Below are 20,054 nucleotides of genomic sequence, written 5' to 3' on the forward strand. Positions count from 1 at the left end.
TTAGAGGTTGTCAACAAGCGTTATGTTAAAGTGGTTTTCTCGCCTGGGAAGACGCCCTTGGACGGAGTGAGTGACTTTTCATTCTGATTTAAAAATCAGTCTTTTAATGAAATGTCAAAGTTTTATGTGTGAAATTTACAGCTCTTGTACTTTCTTTTAAAGTCTTCTATTTTTATTTTGTTTATTTGATGCTCAAATCTATAATCTGGTAAGAGCAATAACATGAACACATCACTGTCTCCCAGGAAGTGATAAAACAAAATGATAATAATTTTTCAACAAATGAATCTATAACAATAGAAACACATGTAATGTATCTGACCCTGAAGCCCGGCTGCATGTTGTGGTGTCCATGAGCAAGATACTGAACCCCTGATCCCTCCTAACTAATCAAAGATAGTATTTACAGTTAATACATCAACACACAGAGCTCAGCAGTCAGTCAGTCAGTCAGTCAGTCAGCAGTCTCAGTTCGGACGGTGAGATCAGAGATAGTTGAGGAGATCTGTTTGACACTTCTGATGTAACGTTTTCAATGTGAAGACGCAGTTTTTAAAAAGGGCAGCAGGAGACTGAGTGTGTTTGTTGGTGTGTTACAGTACGTGTGGTTCAACATCGGCAGTGTGGACACGTTTGAGAGGAACCTGGAGACGGCTCAGTACGAGCTCGGCATCGAGGGAGAGAACAGACTGCCGGTGGTATATTCCACCGAGAGTGATGGGTGAGCAGCAACATGATAAACTGGTTCATGTAGATATGAATATCTGTCATATTGTGTGTAACGTTTGTCCGTCCTCTCCAGCACCTTCCTGCTGAGCATGCTCCCCACGGTGCTCATCATTGGGTTCTTGCTGTTCATGGTGCGGCGTGGCCCAGCGGGGGCGGGGCGGCCTGGTCGGGGGATGGGAGGATTGTTCAGTGTCAGCGAGACGACGGCGAAGATCCTGAAAGACGAGATTGACGTAAAGTTCAAAGATGTGGCGGGCTGCGAGGAGGCCAAGCTGGAGATCATGGAGTTCGTCAACTTCCTAAAGAACCCCAAACAGTACCAGGACCTGGGCGCCAAAATCCCCAAGGTAAGGGAGAGGACGAGGTCCCCCACCAGGTGAAGGAGGGCCATGAACAGCTTGACAGTTCTTCAGTGTGTATCAGTATGTGTGTTTTGTGTTTGTGTGTGTGTGTGTGTGTGTGTGTAGGGAGCCATTTTGACGGGTCCTCCAGGAACAGGAAAGACTCTGCTGGCCAAAGCGACGGCTGGTGAAGCCAACGTACCGTTCATCACCGTCAACGGCTCTGAGTTCCTGGAGATGTTTGTGGGCGTCGGCCCCGCCAGAGTGAGACACACACACGCACGCACACACACACACACACACACACACACACACACACAGAGCAAATGAACTGTCTGAGGCCAAACAAAGATTGTCTCAGAGTCATCCTGATGTCACTTCCTGTACAGGTCAGAGATCTGTTCGTCATGGCGAGGAAGAACGCTCCCTGTATACTGTTCATCGACGAGATTGACGCGGTGGGACGGAAACGAGGACGGGGAAACTTTGGAGGACAAAGCGAGCAGGAGAACACACTGAACCAGCTGCTGGTGGAGATGGACGGTGAGTGTCTGAGAGGGACAAATCCACATTCAGAGCTTCACCTGTGTTCAACACAGAACCAAACGTTCTGTGTCTGCAGCCAGAGAGCCTTCATTTGTAAGAACGTTCCAACACCAGAGAACGTACACGGTAACATCACATGAACACCAGAAGCTCTGAGGATACACAGCAGCATCAGGACATTCCATCATTCTTACCTAAAAATGTCAATCAAAGAGGATTTAAAGATAAAGATGACTTTTGTTTTATTTGAGAAGCCATTAAATCTTTCAGATTATCTGTTACAGATGCCTCAGTGTGTTTAATTAACCTTAAATACCTCAATGACACAATCATCATCTGATACAACGGAGCTGTTCAGCAGCATCAGAAGGTTTCAGTCTGGATCAAAGAGTGAAGTGACAGGAAGTGGGATGTCTCACTCCTCTCTGTTCTTTAGGGTTCAACACGGCGACCAACGTTGTGGTTCTGGCAGGAACCAACAGGCCGGACATCCTGGATCCGGCTCTGATGAGACCTGGACGCTTTGACAGACAGATTTACATCGGTGAGAATCTGCAGTTTGATCCTGCAGATGTTTCTTTATCACTGGTTAGGTGAGAACAGTGAAGGGCTGTGTGTGTCAGGGTCACAATGTAAAGACATTTGAATCTTACCCAATGAAGAAACTTGTTTAAATGATGGCATGAAGTGAACACAAGGCACGTTGTTGATGTCGTGCGATGCTCTTCTAAATATGAATGTTCATCTGTTTGGTGATAAAGTGAGTTTTCTGATATTTTCAAAGATAAAATGATCAGACTTGAAGGTTGTAGGTGACAGCTGTGACTTCCTGAGAGTCATCTAGAGGACAGAGCAGATGAATCATGTGATGTGATGATATATATGATATCTGTATTCTATAGTAACACATCAGATCGTTTCCTCTGATGCAGACGAGCCGCTCACAGTGAACATGTGTGACAGCAGCACAATCAAATGTGATGATCAGCGTTAACAGACTCTGTCTGCCGCCTCAGGTCCTCCTGATATCAAAGGTCGAGCGTCCATCTTTAAAGTCCACCTGCGTCCTCTGAAGTTGGACGCTGACCTGGACAAAGACTCTCTGGCGAGGAAGATGGCCGCCCTCACACCTGGATTCTCAGGTAAACTTGCTGTCGGACATTCTTTCCATCACAGCTGGAACCTTGTTCACTCTTTGAGCTTCTTCTCCCTGTTTTATGTCTGCCAGGCGCCGACATTGCTAATGTTTGTAATGAGGCAGCTCTGATCGCTGCTCGCCACCTTTCAGACGCCATCAACCAGAAACACTTTGAACAGGCCATTGAGAGAGTCATTGGAGGTGAGTTTCCACCTGGCTGAGAAAACAATGTTCGAGTGTTACTGAGACTGAGTGCTTCCTGTTTGTGTTGGAGGTCTGGAGAAGAAGACTCAGGTCCTGCAGCCGGAGGAGAAGAAGACGGTGGCGTACCACGAGGCAGGTCACGCCATCGCTGGATGGTTCCTGGAGCACGCCGACCCTCTGCTGAAGGTGAAGTTCTGCTCTCAGTCTGTTGGAAGCAACCATCACGCATCAGCAGGAAATACTCACCACTGTCTGTCCAACAGCCTCACTGTGTCTGACTTATCGCTTCTCTAAACACTGTAATACCCATGAGCCTCAGCTGCTGTGTGGGGCAGAGGTGGAATAACGACTCTGGGATTGGCTGTTTGCAGGTGAAATGCACCCTGGGAGCTTAAGTTGAGTTTTTATCAGAGGATCAGATGTTTTCCGACTCAGTTGTTCGTTTTTGGTTTCATGGTCGTTAAAACCGAGATATCCAGTCAAATGTTAACGAGTGTGGTGCTGTCGTTGTGACCTGTGCAGGTGTCCATCATCCCCAGAGGGAAGGGTCTGGGTTACGCTCAGTACCTGCCCAAAGAGCAGTACCTGTACACCAAAGAGCAGCTGCTGGACCGCATGTGTATGACTCTGGGAGGCCGAGTCTCCGAGGAGATCTTCTTCGGACGCATCACCACAGGAGCTCAGGACGACCTCCGAAAGGTCACCCAGAGTGCCTACGCACAGGTCAGAGGTCACACAGGTCACACAGGTCACACAGGTCAGAGGTCACACAGAGTGCCTACGCACAGGTCAGAGGTCACACAGGTCACACAGGTCACACAGGTCACACAGGTCACACAGGTCAGAGGTCACACAGAGTGCCTACGCACAGGTCAGAGGTCACACAGGTCAGAGGTCACACAGGTCAGAGGTCACACAGGTCAGAGGTCACACAGAGTGCCTACGCACAGGTCAGAGGTCACACAGGTCACACAGGTCACACAGGTCACACAGGTCAGAGGTCACACAGGTCAGAGGTCACACAGAGTGCCTACGCACAGGTCAGAGGTCACACAGGTCACACAGGTCACACAGGTCACACAGGTCAGAGGTCACACAGGTCAGAGGTCACACAGAGTGCCTACGCACAGGTCAGAGGTCACACAGGTCACACAGGTCACACAGGTCACACAGGTCACACAGGTCAGAGGTCACACAGGTCACACAGGTCACACAGGTCAGAGGTCACACAGAGTGCCTACGCACAGGTCAGAGGTCACACAGGTCACACAGGTCACACAGGTCACACAGGTCAGAGGTCACACAGAGTGCCTACGCACAGGTCAGAGGTCACACAGGTCACACAGGTCACACAGGTCACACAGGTCACACAGGTCAGAGGTCACACAGGTCAGAGGTCACACAGAGTGCCTACGCACAGGTCAGAGGTCACACAGGTCACACAGGTCACACAGGTCAGAGGTCACACAGGTCAGAGGTCACACAGGTCACACAGGTCACACAGGTCAGAGGTCACACAGGTCACACAGGTCACACAGGTCAGAGGTCACACAGGTCACACAGGTCACACAGGTCACACAGGTCAGAGGTCACACAGGTCACACAGGTCACACAGGTCACACAGGTCAGAGGTCACACAGGTCAGAGGTCACACAGGTCACACAGGTCACACAGGTCACACAGGTCAGAGGTCACACAGGTCAGAGGTCACACAGGTCACACAGGTCAGAGGTCACACAGGTGAGCAGAGACATGCAGTTAAAATGTTTCTCTTTTCATTATATTGAATGTAAAAGTGTTGTTTTGCTGGCAGATGTTGACGTCAGTGGAACGGATGAATAATATATCTCAGTATTGTGTTCGTCCTCCTTCTGCTGTCTGTCCGGTCGACGTTTTAGAGTTTACTGTAAACATGAGAGATTTTTAATAGAATGAAGGAAAAGTATTGAAAATCTGTTCACTGAGGGTGTTTGAAAATGATGAGCATGCGATGAACTGAAACATGAAGAGTTTTGTTGCAGCGGGGTGTTCCCTCTTCCTGTCTGACTTCCTGGTTCCTGTGTTCTGCTACAGATCGTTCAGTTTGGGATGAATCCAAAGGTGGGTCAGGTGTCCTTCGACCTCCCACGGCAGGGTGAGATGGTTCTGGAGAAACCGTATAGCGAAGCTACTGCTCGTCTCATTGACACTGAGGTCCGAGTTCTGATCAGTGAGGCGTACCAGAGAACACACCGCCTGCTGAGCGACAAGAAGGCTGAGGTGGAGAAGGTACCAGTAATCTTCTAGATCGTCCCTGAGAACCTCTCCAGTCCAGGCGGTTCAGGATATAGAGCCTCTCTTACATTTCCGCATAACATAGAACCACTTCTTAATAATAGAACCTGTAGAATGGACCTCTTAAGGTCCCTTACTCAGGAATTCTTTAACCGTTCTGTTACAGTGCTCCACATCATACTCCGCAGGGTTCTGATCTGCATCTTTAACAAACCCTCTCCTTTATTAACTAGAACCAGCTCAGACACATAGAACCCTGACATTAAGTTCTAGAACAATTCTGTGATGAGAACGCCACAAGTCACAATGTTGGTTGAGATGAGACTTTATTGTCTCTCTCAGGAGAAATCTGTCCGGGCGTTTGAGAGAACACAGCTGACATAGTGGCTCATTATCAAAGTACTGAAATGTTCTGGTGGGAGAACATTGGGTCTCTTCAATTTCTGGAACATTTCTGAGATGAAAAATGTTCCAAACTAGCACCGGTTCAGAAAGCTCTGCTCTGATTTGTAGAACCTTGTCGTTCTTGGTCATTCACAACACAGACAAGCTTACTGCATAGTTCTGACCCTGTTCCTTCCTGCAGGTGGCGCTGCGACTGCTGGAGAAGGAGGTTCTGGATAAGAGCGACATGGTGGAGCTGCTGGGCAAACGTCCGTTTGCAGAGAAGTCGACATATGAGGAGTTTGTGGAGGGAACGGGGGGCATGGACGAGGACACAACTCTGCCAGAGGGTCTGAAAGACTGGAACCAGGAGAGGAAGGACAAGGAGGAGAGCCCGGACGAGCAGGTGGCCCGTCAGATCTCTGGAGGAATGCCCTTCTAGAACCCTCTGATGGACGAATGAACTCTGACCGGTTTCTTTCATCTAAAATATCATCTGTCTGGAGATCTGCATCACAGTCACTCACCAGGTCTAGAACCTTCTCAGTGACTTCCCGAACAAACATCGAAGTCGGATGTGTGCGTTCTACAACTACACTGAACCCACACAACCCTGCAGAACCTTCCCTATCTAGAGTTCTTCTATCACCTGTCTTCATCGTAGACGTCTAGAAATGCTCCTCTAAACGTTCTCCAAGAGTTCTAGAAGTTCTGACGTTATGGAACTTCTGCACTGAGTTTATGGAGGGAACTCTGCACAGAAGTGTTCTAGAACTGTCACAGGGAACCTTAAACAATGCTGACTGTAGTACCCTAAAATAATTCTTCAAAATTCTTTCACTAACTTTGGTCACATTTCTAGGCTGGGAATTCTGTAATTAACTCCTACAACACATCTAGAACCATTCTCTCTGTGTTCCACGACAACTTCTCATAACTACAACCAGTCCTTACTTATAGTATTCCTCGACATAGAACTCTAGAGAACAGTTCTAGAACCAGGGATCTCCACTCAACCTACAGTAAAGACAGAATGTTCTCCACCTTGAGGGCTCAAATCTAAAGCTCCTAACTGTTCTATAGAACCAGCTCAGACTCGTAGAACCAGGTCATTGAGTTCCTGAACATTTCTGTGCTGAGAACTCTACAAAACCTTTGTTCCAAAGTGAGGTTCTAGATCATTCACAGAACACACACTCGCTTCTGCATGTTCAGTCTGTAACATCACGTCTTCTCTTGTAAACGAGAACCCACGCTGACTAATAGAACCCTGATAACATCCCTCACTCCAAACCAGGGTTCTAGGTCATTCACAGCAGACACTGGCTTCCAGAAAGTTCTCCGTCAGGTTCTCTACAATCAGCCTAATCCTTACCCTGCTTCTCTGCAGGGTTCTACAGTGAACATATTTGCCAAACGATTGCTTCGCCTGCGACCTGTGTGACCAATAAAGAACACGCAGAACTCCTGTAAAAAGTTCTGTGAGGAGCAGCTGGTTCCTCATCTTGGCTGAACTGTTGGACTCAGACTCGAAGGACAGAAGAATGACTGAGCGTCACATCGGTTGTTCTCCTGAGAACCCTCAGCTCTCAGCAGAACTCTCTGCTGGTGGATGAATCATCATCATGTATTTATGGACAGTTATTGATCTGAGCTGAGTGAGATGACAACGCTCCATCCACACGGCCATCACCATGGTAACCGTGCTGTAGCTTGAGTGTAACTTAAGTGTTAGCTTAAAGCTAACGGAGATGACACTCAGCCTCAGGAGCTAAGCTAATGTTAGCATGTGGAGCTACAGTCTGTGCTGATGAGGTATTGACCAGTTATTGCTAGCTTCTTGTGTTACGTGTGCAGCTGAGTGTCTTCTGTCACTGCAGACAACAAATATGATGTGAAATAATAATAATAGTGATGTTCAAATGTTTTGTTGCTCAGTGAAGTGAACGTCAATAAATATATCATTTATCAATCATTACAACTAACTCAGTGTTTTGCTTTATTAAAACCAAGTTTATCATCATTTAGCAGAAAATATACCATATGTGTATCTGTATAAATGTGTTTATATGATTATACTTCATCTGCTCATGTTTTATAGGGCTAAAAGTCTTTTATTTTGAAAGCCCGTGTTAGAGGATGTGACGTCGGGCGGAATTGTTGCTGTTTGTTGTGGCAGCAGAGACAAACCTCAGCTTCAGGTTGTGACCGAGCGGAGACAAGAGGAGGAGGAGGAGGAAGAGGAGAAGAAGAAGAAGAAGACGAGGAGGACAGAAGGGGAGGAGAAGAAGAAGAGGGGAAGGAGAGGAGGAGGAGGAGGAAGAAGAAGAAGAAGAAGAGGAGGAGGAGGGAGCCGAGCAGAGCTTCTGTATGGCGGTGACAGTTTCCGCGGTAACCCTGCTTCCTGTTTATCTGCAATCACAGACACATGCTAAGCTAATGCTAACAGGAGCAGCCGCATTGACGTGAAGCTGTTTCCTCTGACTGTAGTTACACTGAAGCTGATGATAAGCCATGATCAGTTACCGGAGCTAAGCTAAACTAAGATAAGCTAACATCAGCCATGCTCAGGACGGTCCTGTTAGCTCAAGGGCGTAACCATGGTATAGATATTGGGGGGGTCCAAATGAGAGCCCTTCCCCCAAATTTTGTTTTTTAAAGTACATTTCCTACAATTCTATGATATTTTATATATGAAAATTCGCACATTTAGAAGTTTGAGGACAACATTGACCATTTGAATTCACATGTAAAGGAATATTCTGTGAAATTGCATGGATTCCTACAGAATCAATATAAAGCTTCTCTTTAAATTCCCATTAAGTGAAAATCAATGTTTTTATCTCAAAGGTTTTGCTCTATATCTCACCTAGATGCCAGTATCAGGCCGAGTCAAGTCAAGAAAATGCCGAAAAATAGTAGTCGTAATACAATTGATAATAATAATAATAATAATAATAATAATAATAATAATAAAACTATATATATGCTGCATATTTATAATAGAAGCCTACTGCAACTGTACTTTTTTTTACCATTAAATGTTATTTTTTACATTATCATATTCTATAATGTTCTGTCATGGAGTACATCACTTCACTGCTAACAGAAAAGAAAGCAGCTCACTGCCAGTTGCAGCTTCTTATCGTGATCTGCAGTCTTTGTTAATTTTTTGTCATGATTGTTATTATTAGTACCCATCAAAAATCACAGTTACATGTCAGGATGTGGTTATTACAGACAGATTCAATATTTAACTGTCATGTATCATCACAGTAACAGCGATACATACATTAGCAGCTGTAAACACATAAAACACATCATGTGGTCCCCTTTAAACGCTGGGTGCAGGTGTATATTTTGGTAAATAACCGCCGGTTCCAAATAAATGCCGAGTCTAATTTATTTTGAAAAAACATCAAGGAAGAAGACGTGACCACTGACACTGCACGTTTTTCTTCTTCGCCTTTTTCACGTGTTGTACCCAGAAGGATGCCAGAGAATTCACAGAGAAGCTGGCGAAGTTTGTGACATTTTCATCACGGATTTTTGTGAGGAGGGAATTAAACGCCTGTCCCAAATAAACGCCAGGTCTGTTAAGTGATTGAAACAAATACACGGCCGGCTATTATTTGGTATTTTACGGTAGTTCCCGCATCATCAGCACGAGCTGAACAATAAATCTAACATAGCAAGAGAGGCGGGACTTAAGGCAGAACAGCCAATCATCAGCCGGTCAGTCCCAAAGCCGGTGTCAAGTTTGTTTGAAGCAGCAACAGGAGAGGGAGGGGGAGAGGAGGCAGCTGCAGCAAGCGCAGACACAGAGCGGCCGGAGAAACTGAGCGACTGTAGTGAGGCGTTCGTGCAAAACTGCGGATAAACGGCAGAAAAAGTGTGGCTGTTTACTGCTCAGTGCAGCAGCACCCAGCAAAACGGTGCATGTACTACAGTTTCTGTCGGAGTCGCACTGATGCGACTGAATGTAATTTTCTGTTCGCACTGGAAATAATCAACTCGCAAATGCGAGCAAAACAGTCGCACTGTCGAGCCCTGTGAGGTGCGCTCCATTTCAGTATGCTATCACACCGCGAGGGCGGGCGAACAGTTTAATACCTTAGGATGGGCGCAACCAAGTTTACAATTGGGAGAGGGGGGTTCACACAATTGTGTTTTCCTTAAAAACGGAAATAAATTGAAAATAAATAAGAAATAACGAAACAGATCTTTTGACAGGGTTTATAAAAGAGTGCATATTTAACATATTTTTTTCTGTATATTGGGGGGGACAGATTGCCATTTTCTCAATATTGGGGGGGACACGACCCCCCCAAAGAATGCGTGGTTACGCCCATGTGTTAGCTGAAGCTAAGCTAGCTGCTCCTCTGTCCAGGTGAATGAATCACCTGGACAGAGGAGCAGGAGGTTCCGTCTGTTTGATTAGAAACGGATTAATCAGTGGAGTTTTGAAAGGATCCTGGAAATCCTTGAAACCACCTGAATTTAAATGAGGTGTTTTTAAGGTTGAAAATGTTTGGACTGCGGATCAACAGCCAGTCTACCTGCAGACAGGTGACACCTGTAGTCCTGCTTGTTTACAGAATACGCTCTGTAGAAACACGTCATTCAGCACTGACCTCAGGGACTGGAAAACCTTGAATATGTGCCTTGGAAAGTGCTTGAATGTGCGTGTGGCTGCAGACGCTTTGAAGATTCAGCAGAACTTAAATTATGGAAACAAAACTGAGGTCATCATTTGTGAGCCAATAAGAGAGCTCCATCCAACATCAGCAATCCTCCACTAGAAGTGGAGTGCACACCTCTGCCACAGTCCCCTTTAGTTCAGTCCAGGATCTGGTCTGTGTCCGTGTGACTGCTGAAGACGGACGACCCTCCACCAGGTCCACATTGTTTATGGATCCACGTCATGGTGTTCTCACTCAGACAGCTGATGTTCTTCATCAGATCCACGTGTTGTTCTCACCTCACTGTGATTAAGGAGAGTAACACTTCCTGGATCCGTCTCTTGATCTGGATCCGCAGCAGAGGTTAACGGTCTGTTCTGAACCAAGCCCCGCCCCCTGTCACAGAGTGTGACCTGCTGACTCTGTCCACAGGGAGGGCCGCCTGTCAGCATGGAAAACGGACAGAGCACCACCACCAAGCTGGGCCTGCCGCCACTCACCCCAAACCAGCAGGAGGCGCTGCAGAAGGTCTCTCTCTCGCGCACACACACACACACACACACACACAGGTGAGCAGTCTATAGTGTGTATCTGTGTTTGTATCAGAGCTGTGATTGGCCGATTCCTTTCTGCAGGCAAAGAAGTACGCCATGGAGCAGAGCATCAAGAGCGTTCTGGTCAAACAGACGCTGGCTCAGCAGCAGCAGCTCACCAGCATACAGGTACCACACACGCACGCACACACACACACACGCTTAGTTGGCTTCAGACTGAAGTGTCCACTCAGCTGGACGTGCTGTGTGACTTCATGTGTCTGTGTGTCAGATGGCGTCTCTCTCGATGGGTCTGGGTGACGCTCTCTCTCCTCTCCAGTCAGTAAGTTAGAAAACGTCTTTATTTGAGATCTTCTGTTTTCTAATTCTGAGGAGGTCAACATGTCCTGATTCAGTCCAGGTCCAGAATGGTCAGGGTGGTCCTCAGGTGTGTTGTTGTGGTTTGATTTTCTGTGTGTGTGTGCTCAGGTAGCCGCCCAGCGTCAGAGAGCTCTGGCCATCATGTGTCGAGTTTACGTGGGCTCCATCTACTATGAGCTGGGAGAGGACACCATCAGACAGGCCTTCGCTCCGTTTGGACCAATCAAAAGCATCGACATGTCCTGGGACTCTGTCACAATGAAACACAAGGTCATACACACACACACACACACACACACACACACACACGCTTTCAGGACTTAAAACAGACTTACTCTGGTCTTAAAGGAACAGTTCACCCAAACTTTAACCTCAGTCCTCCTCTCCTCCTGACGATGTAAATTCAGGTGAAGTGTCGTAGTCCACAGAACAGTTCTGGAGCTTCTAGGGCTGGGACGACGCGGCTGACCGTCGCAGTGATTTGTATCAACACAACCACTTGAGTTAGTTAAAGTTTTTGCCAGTGACAGGCGCTGTTTTTCAGGCAGAAAGAGTTGGTAGGACAGGTGGGAGGACAGACGCTGCTCCGCCTACAACTGCTGTATTTTTTTCCTCATGTAAGTTACCAACGGCAGTTACAGTTACTACGTTACTTTTGTTTGGTCATGTAACGTTAAATTAATCGTTAGATTAGTCGACTAATTGAAAAATTATTCGCTAGTCTTGCAAGCTAACACTTTTAGCTTTTAGCTTAGCAGCTACAGTGAAGATTTCAGCGAATTAAAGGGTGTAAATAATGTCTTGTCATTAACCTGTGTGTGTGTGTGTGTGTGTGTGTGTGTGTGTGTGTGTGTGTGTAGGGTTTTGCCTTCGTCGAGTATGAGATGCCTGAAGCAGCTCAGCTGGCTCTGGAACAGATGAACTCTGTTGTCCTCGGAGGCAGAAACATCAAGGTGAGTCATGACATCATCACAGCTCCCAGACTTTACTGGTTACAACTGAAGACAGGAAGTCCAGATCATCACCAGGAGACTGCTCTGTGTGTGTCAATACATTTGGTTTGTTCCCTCATGCTTGTCTTTCAGGTTGGAAGGCCCAGTAACATAGGCCAAGCTCAGCCAATCATTGACCAGCTGGCAGAGGAAGCACGTGCCTTTAACAGGATTTACGTGGCGTCTGTCCACCCCGACCTCTCCGATGACGACATCAAGAGCGTCTTCGAGGCTTTTGGGAAGATCAAGTCTTGCATGTTGGCCCGGGAGCCGACGACCGGTCGGCACAAAAGCTACGGCTTCATCGGTGAGAGCAGATGGCTAATATTCCAAAAAACACCAAGCTAACGTTGGAGAAATGATCCAGAATGTTTCGGGTGTGCTCCTTCAATCAAACACATTGAGCTGAGCTCAGTTCAGATCAATAATAACGTGCACGAAGAATATAAAGCAATGAGCAAAGCTGTTAATTTCATGGAGATTTAAAGATAAAAAACGTTGAGCATGTGAGCTGAAATGAGCCAACATGGACGTCAGAGTTAAAGAACACGCATTAAACGCAAAACATTTTTTTGTTGTTCCATGAACTGAAACCAGTCATCGATGAATAGAAAATGAATCTGCAACTGTTTTCAAACCAAACGTCTCGGGTTCCAGTCTCTGGAAGTATACATTATATTTTCAGTTTTCTGAATCTTAGTCGTCAGAAGATGGCAGAGATGAATCTTCGCCTCCATCCAGACAACAGGACGACAACGATGTGACACAGTGTAGAAAACAAGTCAAACCATTAAAGTGAAACTCTCACCACAATGCAACGGAGGGTCTTTTTGTGAATGTAGCGAGTCAAACCTTTGTGTAAAAGCATAATTACGACGAAAGCGCCACTTTTAAGATTGACTGTATTTTCATTTCGGGTCAAAATCATTTTCAATGGAGTGCTACTGCCAAATACTATGTTAGCATCAAAATCGGGCTGAATTCAGGCCGCAGCGCAGGCAGACTTTGAGTGTGATGAACATTTGAGCCTTCGGGGGCGCTGCTGAGGCTGTGTGGTAACAGTGGCTGATGGTTTTGTCTCCAGAGTATGAGAAGGCTCAGTCCTCTCAGGACGCCGTGGCCTCCATGAACCTGTTTGACCTGGGCGGTCAGTACCTGCGGGTGGGGAAGGCTGTGACTCCGCCCGTCCCCCTCCTCACGCCTACGGCTCCGGGAGGTCTCCCGGCCGCGGCCGCCGTCGCTGCTGCTGCCGCCGCCGCCAAGATCACTGCCCAGGTGAGTTTATATTTATGGCAGCTTTCGACACGGTATGTTGGGTAGTAGTAGTACTTTGTTCTACTGTTTTCCACAGAAGTGTATATGTTTTTCACAGTGTGTATACCTTTGCAGTACTTGTATATTTTCCACAGGATGAATTGAACTCTGTGCGGTGATGTGTTCAGGAGGTGGTGGGAACGTCGGCGCTTGGAGCTCTGGCAGGACCGGCGCTCCTCTCTCAGCAGCTGGGAGGACTTCCTCAGGCTGTCATGGCTGCTCAGGCTCCAGGTGTCATCACAGGTACACCTACAGCCCCACCCACACAAAAACCCCACCCCACACATAAACTCCGCAACCCAAAAAGAGACGCCCTGCTGTCCAATCAGGTCACAGATCTCCTGCCTTGTTGGTGTGCAGCAGTTTGTACACCTGTAGACTGTCACCTGTCCTCAGTCCTCACACCTGTAGTTGTTTCCTGACTCAGTACAAACATTCTTCTTTTTATTTCTATTTGTTTCAACTGATTTGGTTCTTTGCTTGTCTGCTCCGTACAAACTCCTGAAGTACTGACAGATTGCATTTTCTTTAATGTGCAAACCATATTGCTTCAACAGAACAGATAAAACAATGTGAGAATCAAAACAGTCAAACAAGATGAACTATGCACAGAATAAATGACTATTTCAAACAAGATGAACAGAATAATAAGAGACAAAAGACAGAAGACAGATAAGTTGTGTGTAAACAGGATGTTGATCCTGACCAGCGGATGTGATGTTGAGGCGTCTCAGCGGCGCCCTCTTCAGTCAGACGTCCACTTGTTGTCTGTGTTACTTCGTCTGAAGCATCTCCACTAATACATTTTCTCTTTTATTGTCTTTTCTCTCTCTGTGTCCCCCCAGACCCCCAACATTTGCACCAACAGTTTCCTCTTAGCTCCTCCCCTTTGTCACACACTGACCAGCCAGTGAAGAAGACTGTTTCTAGCCCCTCCTTCCAAACATAGCCCCTCATTCTTATTGGCCAGTGAGTCTCAGACCTTGTGTGATTTGTGGAGAATCAGTCATGTTGTACAGCACACCTTCATAAGCAGTGGGTGGGCGGGGTCATGTTTGACATCATCGTCAGGTGGGCTCGTTTGTTCGTCCTGCTCTGATATTCTTTAAGTCCAGACCTTTGTGTTTCTGCACCAATCCTAAGCATTGGTTTGAAACTTCACAGTGGTCACTGGAGGAGGATCGCAGAGGGCCGAGTCACCAGAGTCTGTGGCTGCAGGGCTGGTGACGTAGTGCAGGTGGGCGGAGCTGATGTCAGAACAGGAGCATATGCTGTGTTTCAGTAGCACATCCATCCGTCTTTGCTATTACGTAATAAGCACACGTCACCTGGAGAACAGAGGAAAGGTGGTGCAGGCTTAGTGCTGTAACCTGCTGCAAAGCATTGTGGGTGATCTTCACCTGAGTGACAGTTCGAGAGTCAATCTACATTTACATTTAGGGAATTTAGCAAAGCCCAAAGCCCAAAGTCAAAAGTAACCTACAATAAGCACATTTGTCACAAGAAAGAAACCACGACATCACGTCGGTAAAGACAGAATGAGCTCACTTTCATTGTCCAGACAAACAGACTCTGACGGCAGCGGGGAGAAAGTTAATGGGGAGTGTTGAACGACTAATCAAATGCAGCAGTAAAGTCAGTTTGCAGATTTAACTCCACCTGTCTCCCGAGCAAGGCAGTGCAGGCTTGTTTAACCAGTGCACCCAGTGTATTCTGTGGTTTGTAGAAGATGCCGGGGATTGCTACCAGTCCGGTGGAGAAGCTGCCTTCCAGGTGGAAGTTCTTCTTCTCCAGCAGCCTGGGGCGGCTTCCTGCGGCTGGACCAGTGCCGCCCGTCTGACCGTTCTGTACCTCCTGCTTCCTGTCTGTTTCAGGTGTGACTCTGGCTCGACCCGGCCTCCCTCAGGTGGGTCTGGTAAACCCGGTCCTTGCAACACCCCCAGCACCGGGGGCCTCTTTTCACTCTGAGGTGAAGAGGAAAGAAGAGGAGTTGAGGGAGTGTCAGCAGGAGGCGCAGCAGGATGGAGCCATGGAGCCAATCAGTGAGCAGGAGCACATGAGCATCAGCGGCAGCAGCGCCAGGCAAATGGTGATGAGGAAACTGCTCCGGAAACAGGAGGTACGAGTTGAAGACCTGCCTTCACAAGTATAGAACTAACAACCAGCTGCTAGAGTTAGACTCTAACATCCAGGAGGAGGGTTCAGCTCCCCCCGCTGGAGTTAGACGCTAACATCCAGGAGGAGGGTTCAGCTCCCCCCGCTGGAGTTAGACGCTAACATCCAGGAGGAGGGTTCAGCTCCCCCCGCTGGAGTTAGACTCTAACATCCAGGAGGAGGGTTCAGCTCCCCCCGCTGGAGTTAGACGCTAACATCCAGGAGGAGGGCTCAACTCCCCCCGCTGGAGTTAGACGCTAACATCCAGGAGGAGGGCTCAACTCCCCCCGCTGAAGTTAGACGCTAACATCCAGGAGGAGGGCTCAACTCCCCCCGCTGGAGTTAGACGCTAACATCCAGGAGGAGGGTTCAGCTCCCCCTGCTGGAGTTAGACTCTAACATCCAGGAGGAGGGTTCAGCTCCCCCCGCTGGAGTTAGACTCTAACATCCAGGAGGAGGGCTCAACTCCCCCCGCTGGAGTTAGACGCTAACATCCAGGAGGAGGGCTCAACTCCCCCCGCTGAAGTTAGACGCTAACATCCAGGAGGAGGGTTCAGCTCCCCCTGCTGGAGTTAGACTCTAACATCCAGGAGGAGGGCTCAACTCCCCCCGCTGAAGTTAGACGCTAACATCCAGGAGGAGGGCTCAACTCCCCCCGCTGGAGTTAGACGCTAACATCCAGGAGGAGGGCTCAACTCCCCCCGCTGGAGTTAGACGCTAACATCCAGGAGGAGGGCTCAGCTCCCCCCGCTGGAGTTAGACGCTAACATCCAGGAGGAGGGCTCAACTCCCCCCGCTGGAGTTAGACTCTAACATCCAGGAGGAGGGCTCAGCTCCCCCCGCTGGAGTTAGACGCTAACATCCAGGAGGAGGGCTCAACTCCCCCCGCTGGAGTTAGACTCTAACATCCAGGAGGAGGGCTCAACTCCCCCCGCTGGAGTTAGACGCTAACATCCAGGAGGAGGGCTCAACTCCCCCCGCTGGAGTTAGACGCTAACATCCAGGAGGAGGGCTCAACTCCCCCTGCTGGAGTTAGACTCTAACATCCAGGAGGAGGATCCAACTCCAGCGGGAGGAGTTGAACATCCAGGAGGAGGTGTTGCAAATGGAAACTGTCTTCTCCCAGTTTGTAGATTTATAGCAAACATGAGCAGTTATCAAAAGTTGTCACATGAGATGGAGAAAAAGGTTCAGAACACAAATGTAAAGGTGAGTTCAGGAGAATTGGAGGGAAACTAATCGGAGTCCGGTTGTGCAGGTGCAGCGACCTAGGCTTTCATTAGACACGAGCAGAGATCAGATTTAAGAGTTTGTTGTCACCTGAAAAATGTGATTGCTATTATGATAAATACACTGAAATGATTTACACTCTTTCAGTCGACCGTGATGGTCCTGAGGAACATGGTTGGTCCTGACGACATTGATGACGACTTGGAGGGTGAGGTTACCGAGGAGTGTGGGAAGTTTGGCCAGGTGAAGCGTGTCATCATCTACCAGGAGCGTCAGGGCGAGGAGGTTGACGCTGACATCATTGTCAAGATCTTTGTGGAGTTTTCAGAAGTGGCCGAGATGAACCGAGCCATCCAGGCGCTCAACGACCGCTGGTTTGGAGGACGCAAGGTTGTCGCAGAGGTTTATGACCAGGAACGCTTCGACAACAGCGACCTGTCGGCATAGAACACACACACACACACACACACACACACACACACACATAAACACTGATGAACACAGATACACACTCAGTGTAGTGGCCTCTTTCTAACTTGTCACTTTTTTATCTGTTTATCTTCTTTACTTTGTCTCCGAACAGGATTTAAAGGACCATCAAGCTGTTTCCCATGTTTTAACTACCGATCACACAGTTTACATTCCTGCTGATCGTTTTCAAAATCAACAACGTTATTATGTTATTTTAATGTATTCTGCACATTAAACGGCTCTCTGCCTCTGATGACACCATCAAGAGTCTGCTCAACACACACACACACACACACATATACACATACATACATACATACATACATACATACATACATACATACATACATACATACATAAAATACACTGGCAATACTGAAGAGCTTAACCACGAGTTACCATAAGTTAGCATTAGCATAGTTTCATATTTCCTGTTACAACAGGCAGCTATGGAGGGAGTTGTTGAAGATATTGATTGACATTTACAGCAGCCAATGCACCAAATCTGGGTTACCCCCCACTGTGGTTGGATGGAGCATCACAGCCTCCGAGAGGTCAGAGGTCAGTGTGGTGACTGTATACAGTACGGAGGTGATTGTCTCCATGTTAATGGCTCCTGGGCTCAAGTCAACTAATAGGACAGCTAACTAGCCAACAGTAGCAGAAAAGTAATAACATTGTGTTTTTGTACAGAAACCTGTGTAGCTGAGAAACACGTCACTGCTCTGATGGCGTTCTTGTTTTTACAAGTCAGTGTCAGAATATAGAGAAAGTGTTGAAGTGAAAAATGAGTGCACAGGATGAGTCATCAACATTTTTTATTGTTTTTCAGGAAACCACAAAATGTAAAATACCAGTAAGAATTGCGACAACACAACTGTTTTCCACTGTTGGCCTGAAACTGACATGCAGGTGAGACGTAATAAAAACACTGAAACACTGTTTTTGACTTCATGGGAGCTTTAATCCAGGGACCCGATGAGCAGACTGCAGGACCAGCGCAGGGTTAGCGAGGCCCAGCAGGCTCATCACACCCCTGCTGTTGCTGCATTCAGGGACACTCTGACGCCTGAGCTTTTAGTTGTGTAAAACGGTCAGCAGGAGTGAAGCAGGTTTGAGCTGAAACATGAAGCCAGCTGTGGTCCAGATGTTCCTTTTAGCTGTTTAGATCCAGACAGCAGAAACTTCTGGATGCTCTTCCTCTACTTCTGTTGATGAACTGACGTTCCTGAACGCACCACACTATCATCCAGACTCAAAACGACTTCAGTCTGTCCTCTATGTTTTCACGACGTTCTCTGATGGTGCGTTCAGGTGTCACACTCAAAAATATGTGAATAAACTGTTCTTTTTTCAGAATGAGTGTGTTTTTATTTCTTCACCCTGAGCTGACAGTTGGCTGTAGGCCAGAGTGCAAACTTAACATAAGTCATTTATTATAATTAACAAAAACGAAACAATAAATAGCGGTGAGTATCTATATGTCCGCATCGTCATCATTTTTACCATTTTCTCCTTTATTTGGTTTCACATCTTCACAACCAATCAGTAGTCATCTTTCAGTGTGACCTGACACACAGTGAACCATCTGTCAACAAGCTGAAGATGTCTGCAATTTGAGAAGATAAATGAAATATTAGAGATGAATAAACATTTCTTTCCCATTTTCGAGGAGATATGCACTTTCTGCTTTTCCCAAACTTCTTCAAATGTATGTTTCTGGAGCCTCATTGAAAAGGTACCAGCTCTCTGATGGAGCGTTCGGCTGGAGCCATGTCCGTAAATGCTTTTCTAGCAGCGACGCTTAAAGTTCAGTTTTACCGTAATGCTGTATTATTATTATCCTGAGTAATCCCCTGACTGAGTGGACCGCCCCGTCCGGTCCCTCTTTCCAGGCCCGATGAGTTTGATACTTCTCCCTTTATTTTTACCTGTTTATTATACAAGGCTTTAATAGTTTTAATAAAGTTCTGATGAAATTCAAATGTTCCTAATACACTATAGAAGAATTCCCAGCTGACTCAGTCAAATGCCGTTTCTGCATTGAGGCTCAACTGAACTGAATTTTATCTTTTATATTCTGAGTCACATGTAAAGTTATCTTATGTCTCTGCTGGATAAAGCCCGTCTGCTCCAGACTTATTATCTGGGGAGGAGTTTTAAGAGTCTTTTTGCCAAAATGAGTGTAAAGATTTAGTAATCCTGATCTCACTCATCGGCTGATAACTTCTACTCCGTTTTGTCTTTCTGCTCTTTTGGTATCAGAAGGGAATCACTGCTTCTCTCCAAGAAGGACGAGTTCTGCCCATCTTAATAACCTGGTTATTAACTTTTCAATTCATTATGTAATAACGCCCAGTTTGTAATAAGTTCTTTTTTTTATTTGGCCTTTTATGGCTTTATTGACAGAGCAGCTGAAGATATGACAGGAAACAGGGAGAGAGAGAGAGAGAGGGGGAGTGACACGCAGCAAACGGACCGAACGAACCCGGTCCGCTGCAGAGCCTTGGCACATGAGGCGCGCGCTCTACCCACTGAGCTAAACACTGCCCCGTAATAAGTTCTTAATTATTACATCAGTAATTACAAATGCAGGTGTTGCACTTTTTTTTATCAAGAAAATGTAATCATTTGTTGTATTATATAATAAACCACCAAAATGGATGTCTAAATTAGAAAAA

General features: G+C 46.9%; 2 protein-coding genes across 2 annotated transcripts in view; both read left to right on the top strand.

Moving 5' to 3' along the window:
• Nucleotides 1–7,597, top strand: part of afg3l2 (AFG3-like AAA ATPase 2) — a 9,876-nt gene extending 2,279 nt beyond the window's left edge. The window contains exons 6-17 of the mRNA XM_030403082.1: nucleotides 1–66; nucleotides 600–721; nucleotides 803–1,076; nucleotides 1,197–1,334; nucleotides 1,460–1,613; nucleotides 2,053–2,160; nucleotides 2,633–2,758; nucleotides 2,845–2,955; nucleotides 3,029–3,144; nucleotides 3,481–3,681; nucleotides 5,032–5,226; nucleotides 5,819–7,597. The exon at nucleotides 1–66 is cut by the window's left edge and continues 9 nt beyond it. Coding sequence (XP_030258942.1) covers nucleotides 1–66; nucleotides 600–721; nucleotides 803–1,076; nucleotides 1,197–1,334; nucleotides 1,460–1,613; nucleotides 2,053–2,160; nucleotides 2,633–2,758; nucleotides 2,845–2,955; nucleotides 3,029–3,144; nucleotides 3,481–3,681; nucleotides 5,032–5,226; nucleotides 5,819–6,058 — 1,851 coding nt within the window. The 3' untranslated portion in view covers nucleotides 6,059–7,597. The remainder of the gene's footprint in view (nucleotides 67–599; nucleotides 722–802; nucleotides 1,077–1,196; nucleotides 1,335–1,459; nucleotides 1,614–2,052; nucleotides 2,161–2,632; nucleotides 2,759–2,844; nucleotides 2,956–3,028; nucleotides 3,145–3,480; nucleotides 3,682–5,031; nucleotides 5,227–5,818) is intronic.
• Nucleotides 7,598–7,738: 141 nt separating this feature from the next.
• On the top strand, nucleotides 7,739–18,732 carry puf60a (poly-U binding splicing factor a). The gene is made up of 11 exons (XM_030403119.1): nucleotides 7,739–8,007; nucleotides 10,731–10,826; nucleotides 10,934–11,020; nucleotides 11,124–11,174; nucleotides 11,321–11,482; nucleotides 12,073–12,165; nucleotides 12,298–12,511; nucleotides 13,289–13,479; nucleotides 13,647–13,761; nucleotides 15,393–15,637; nucleotides 17,050–18,732. Exons 1-11 carry the CDS (start codon nucleotides 7,987–7,989, stop codon nucleotides 17,347–17,349), a joined length of 1,575 nt encoding a protein of 524 aa, XP_030258979.1. The 5' UTR covers nucleotides 7,739–7,986; the 3' UTR covers nucleotides 17,350–18,732.
• The last annotated feature ends 1,322 nt before the right edge of the window (nucleotides 18,733–20,054 follow it).

This window comes from Sparus aurata, chromosome 21 (genome assembly GCF_900880675.1).
Source record: "Sparus aurata chromosome 21, fSpaAur1.1, whole genome shotgun sequence".
NCBI classification, from domain to species: domain Eukaryota; kingdom Metazoa; phylum Chordata; class Actinopteri; order Spariformes; family Sparidae; genus Sparus; species Sparus aurata.

Coding starts and splice junctions, on each gene's coding strand:
- puf60a (XM_030403119.1), top strand. CDS start 7,987: ATGGCGGTGACAGTTTCCGCG. Junction 11,175..11,320: donor CTCTCTCTCCTCTCCAGTCA/GTAAGTTAGAAA, acceptor GTGTGTGCTCAG/GTAGCCGCCCAGCGTCAGAG. Junction 13,480..13,646: donor CCGCCAAGATCACTGCCCAG/GTGAGTTTATAT, acceptor TGATGTGTTCAG/GAGGTGGTGGGAACGTCGGC.